We start from the raw sequence: 4,254 nt of genomic DNA, 5'->3' as shown, positions 1-4,254 counted from the left end.
TTTAAAATGAAGTTACTATTATTATTTTGGAAGCTCTCCAAAAGTCATGACAAACACAGTTGATATAAATCATGCTTAAATGACCATGTTACGATAGGCTGAGCATGATGGTTAATTTTATGAGTCAGCTTGGCTAGGTTATTACAGTACCCAATTGTTTGATCAAATACCAGTCTCAATTTGACAGTGAAGTTATCTTCCAGATGTGATTAATATTTAAATTAACCACATTTAAATCAGATTACTTTCCATAATATGGGTGGGCCTCGTCCTATCAGTTGAAAGCCTTATGAGAAAAGACAGGTGCCCCAAGGAAGAAGGAATTCCAGATTGACCTCAGACCTAGGATGACAACATTAACCCTTCTTTGGGTCTCCAGCCTGCTGAACTGCCCTGTAGATTTTGGACTTGACAGCACTCAAAATCTCATGAACTAGTTCCTTAGAAACTCCATCATCCATCCATCCATCCATCCATCCATCCATCCATCCATCCATCCATCCATCCATCCCCTACCTATCCACATCCATTGGGTTCTGTTTCTCTGATGAATGCTTACTGATATACAAAGGCAAGGGTCAGATAAATATACAAAAATTCCCCCATGCAGCACAAATGACAAACGGGATCCACCCCTGTAAATTACTTCCTATTCGACCTCATCTTCTACACCTCTAATTCCTCCTCGCCAAGTCAGGCTCAGCATCTGATAACACTCATTTACATTTGTTGACTAGGGGATTATATTTTGACAGGCGATTTCCAACAAGTATGTGATACGCTTGGCATTTTAAACTTCTTGTTTTTCCAAGTTGGAAGAGTCTTAACATTATCTTTAAATAAAACATATTTCACTAATAGGCTGAGAACAGTTTTTATTGTAAGGCATCCTGAAAGTATATCTGTGTTATACCTTCAGGTGGGGGCAGAACCAGGTTTTGTGAAACCTAAAGCATATACAATTTGGAGGTCTCTCTTAAGGAAACAGAATACAGAATATCTTACTTTTGCAATTTTTCAGTGGACTGTGATCATATGAACACTTTGCTATGGGCCTTCCTGGGACCTTGGAGGGGAGACAAAAAGTGAATCACCCTTAAACTTAAGTTTTATTCATTTCAGGGTAAATCTGTCTCTTCTTCTTCTTTGGGGTAGGGACAGAAAGAAGGAAGAGGCCTTTTTAAGGTTGATTCTTGCTTTACTGGGAGGAAAGCCGGGGCCACTCTGCTTCCAGATATTAGAGGAAGACACACTGTTCTTCCTCTCCAGCAAGAGGCGCACTCTCCTCCAAGTCCTCCCTGTGTGAGTTGCCAGACTCCTGCCCCACTTGCATCCCTTCCCTTGCTCCCCTTCTCTCTCTCCCCCTCTCTTGTCCCCCATTTCTGGCCTGTTTTCCATGCTCTTGCACACTGTTTCTTTAGGGGTGCCTAGTGGTATTTGAAATGACTGTGCAGCCTGTCTTCTTGTCCATCCTGCAAGTGCAAACACCTCTACGCTTCTTGATGCTTTTCAGGCTCCGAGGGCGGCATTCCTGATGGCTGGGAGGTGCACAATTGTAGCTGCTTAGTGTGACTGGCCACTTTTCTTTATGGCCCTTTCTCCACATTGATGGCCAGTGTCTCTTCCTTTCTTCCTGCCTCTTCAGACTTTCAAATGCTGGACTTCTCCATCTTACACAAGCAGGTGCATGCTAGTCAAAGCAGTGGCTTTCTAATTGTACCTACGAATAAATATTTTTATATAGTTTGTGTCCTTATATTTCACGGAGTGTATAAATTTACTAGTCTCCCCCTTTCCTCATTCTGGGAACTCAATGACTGACTGAAAATTCTTGCAAATTCCAGGATTGACATTCTCAGGTTTTTTTCTGAGCTCTGAGTTCCTGAATCTTCAGAACTCCTGAGATAAGTTACACCTTACATTTCATGATAGTTCTTTCTCTTCTGCTCCCACCGACTGAAATCTGGGCCTTTTCTTTGATCTTGCTTCAGAATCACTCACATACAATATGTAAATGCACACACACTGCAGACTGCAGACTTTGCTGAAAGATTTGGAACAATGAAATTCTTTCATATCACAACAAAACCCAAATGACCTAAAATTATATTTGAAAATTATTTTAAAATATATTTTGAAATAACTTTTGTTTTATTTTATTGAAATATACTTAAAAATACATCCGCAGGCTTGAACCACTGTTAAATTGATTTCCACCCCTTTCTCCTGATCCCTTGCTCACTCAGAAGGCAGGAGTGGCCTCATTTTAGTTTAGATTAAAAAACAAGTCCTTCATCCTCCTACACTTACTGTGAAAAAACAAAACAAAACAGAGGGAAATGAAGAAAGCAGAAACCCTTACCATTATGCAAATGGACCTCCTTTGGTTTCCACATTTACACACAAGCACTAAGCTAGTCCTACCTCAGAGAGGACACTCCCACGGTCCCAGCACCCCTCCACCTCCCTCTGTTTCTTTATTTCATTTCTTCTTGGAGCCCAAAACTATCAGAGAAAAGCACTATTCCTCGCTTTTACTTTATGTAAGCCCAAGGCCTGGAGCCATCCTGAGTCATGAGAGAGGAAAGACAGAGACTTGGAGAGAACAGAGAGGCAGAAGTCATCCGGGGAGGTGGAAGGTTTATTTAGGAATAAGGAATAATGTAAAAGGAAATCCACATTGTAGCCCCAGGATATTACCAGGCTGTACATACAATGAGTACCCTCAAAGCTCTCATTATAAAAGGGACAGTACAAAGACAGATTCTGTACCTAGACGTCCCCATCCTGCAGCTTAGTCTCTTCCCTGAGTTTCTCAAGCTCCTCGTCCCTGTAGCCTGTAGGGCATGGCTGGTACTTGGCCTCCAGGGCCTCTGTCCAGGAAGAGCAGCGATGGTGCCAGAGGCTGCAGAGACCATAGACTGCAGCCAGCAGAGCAGCCCCCAACCCCAGATGCCAACAGAAGAAGGTGGAGAGGAAGGCCAGGTCGATGGGGTTTTCTGCTCGCCAGGGCTGCCCAGAGGGAGGATCGTACATCAACACGCTGAGCTGCAATAACCAGTTGCTAAGCACCAGCCCCATCCAGCATTTCAGCACCCAGAGTGGGGGCTGGTCAGGCACCCAGACCTCAATGGTAAGCACCAGGCTAACCAGGATGGTGGGCACGATGAAGAAGGTGTGCACTCGAATCTCCATGAGGCTCTTGTTCTCAACGTGGCTCATCATCAGCAGTGCCAGCACCCAGAAGGCCAGGGCCTCAGCTGCTCGCTCCAGCTTTATATTCTGTCGTGCCTGAAAGGACTGGCTCACCGTGTCCACCACGCCACTGGCCAGGAAGAACATGTACATGGTGATATGCTGCCAGTTGTCCTTGAATACAAAAGGCCGCTGAGGGTCCTCCCAGTCTACTATCATCAACCGATTTGCTCCTGGGGGGTAGAACAACTCGAGGAGGATGCCAAGCAGGGTGATGGTCACCTTTATCACTCCTTCCACAGGTATTAGCTGCCACCAACTGTGTCTTCGCTTCTCCCGTGGGGGCAGAGGAGGTTTGAGGAAACTCTGTCCCCGTAGCAGGGCCAAGGACATCATCACTGAGTAGTAGAGTGAGAAAAGGAGAAAGAACACCCCTGGCATCACATGTCCCCCGAAGGTGCCCATGGTCTCAGGGTGTTTGTCAGGCCAACAGGGCGATAGCTGGCTGATGAGCAGCAACCTCACAGGGTTCTCCTCACAAGCAAGACACTTTTGAGGTGTGGAGAGATCCTGATCAAGCCCCACCTCTGCCTCCCACACCCAGAAAGGCGTACCTCGCTGCTGGAAACATCTGAACCACTCCCTGGTTGGATCTTTTTCAAAGACGTGGCGCCTCACCTCCCTCTGTTCATTACTTAGATCTAAGGATAATAACTTTGCTAGGTTTTGGATTTGCTTGGGACCATCAACCCTTTCTTTCCTTTCTCCCTTTTGAAAGGGGAATGTCTCTTCCATCTCTGTCCCATGGCTGTATTTTTTTTTTTTTTTCAGAAATCACTGATGCTTTTTATTTTTTATTTTATTTTATTTTTTTTATAAATTTTATTGTTATATTCCCCATACAATTGCAGCCCCCCATTCTGACCCCAATCCCTCCCCTCCCGCCCCCGCCCCCCTAAAAGTGTCTCTGGTTCATAGTTTTTTGTTGATTTTGATTTTCACTTTCTTATAGTTATTCATTTTCCTGGTCCCTTATTTAAGTTTTCTAGATTCCTGCTA

The 4,254-nt window shown here is 44.6% G+C and overlaps 1 protein-coding gene across 1 annotated transcript; it reads right to left on the bottom strand.

Annotated features, from left to right (window-relative positions):
* Window positions 1-2,772: 2,772 nt before the first annotated feature.
* Window positions 2,773-3,660, bottom strand: LOC311169361 (transmembrane epididymal protein 1A-like; the record flags this gene model as incomplete). Its single annotated transcript, XM_084231219.1, has 1 exon — window positions 2,773-3,660. One exon carries the CDS (start codon window positions 3,658-3,660, stop codon window positions 2,773-2,775), a length of 888 nt encoding a protein of 295 aa, XP_084087345.1.
* Window positions 3,661-4,254: the final 594 nt, after the last annotated feature.

This window comes from Talpa europaea (genome assembly GCF_964194135.1).
Source record: "Talpa europaea genome assembly, chromosome: 4".
Lineage (NCBI taxonomy): Eukaryota > Metazoa > Chordata > Mammalia > Eulipotyphla > Talpidae > Talpa > Talpa europaea.
Note: the sequence above shows the minus strand (reverse complement) of the source record. Positions and strands in the feature narration are given on the sequence as shown.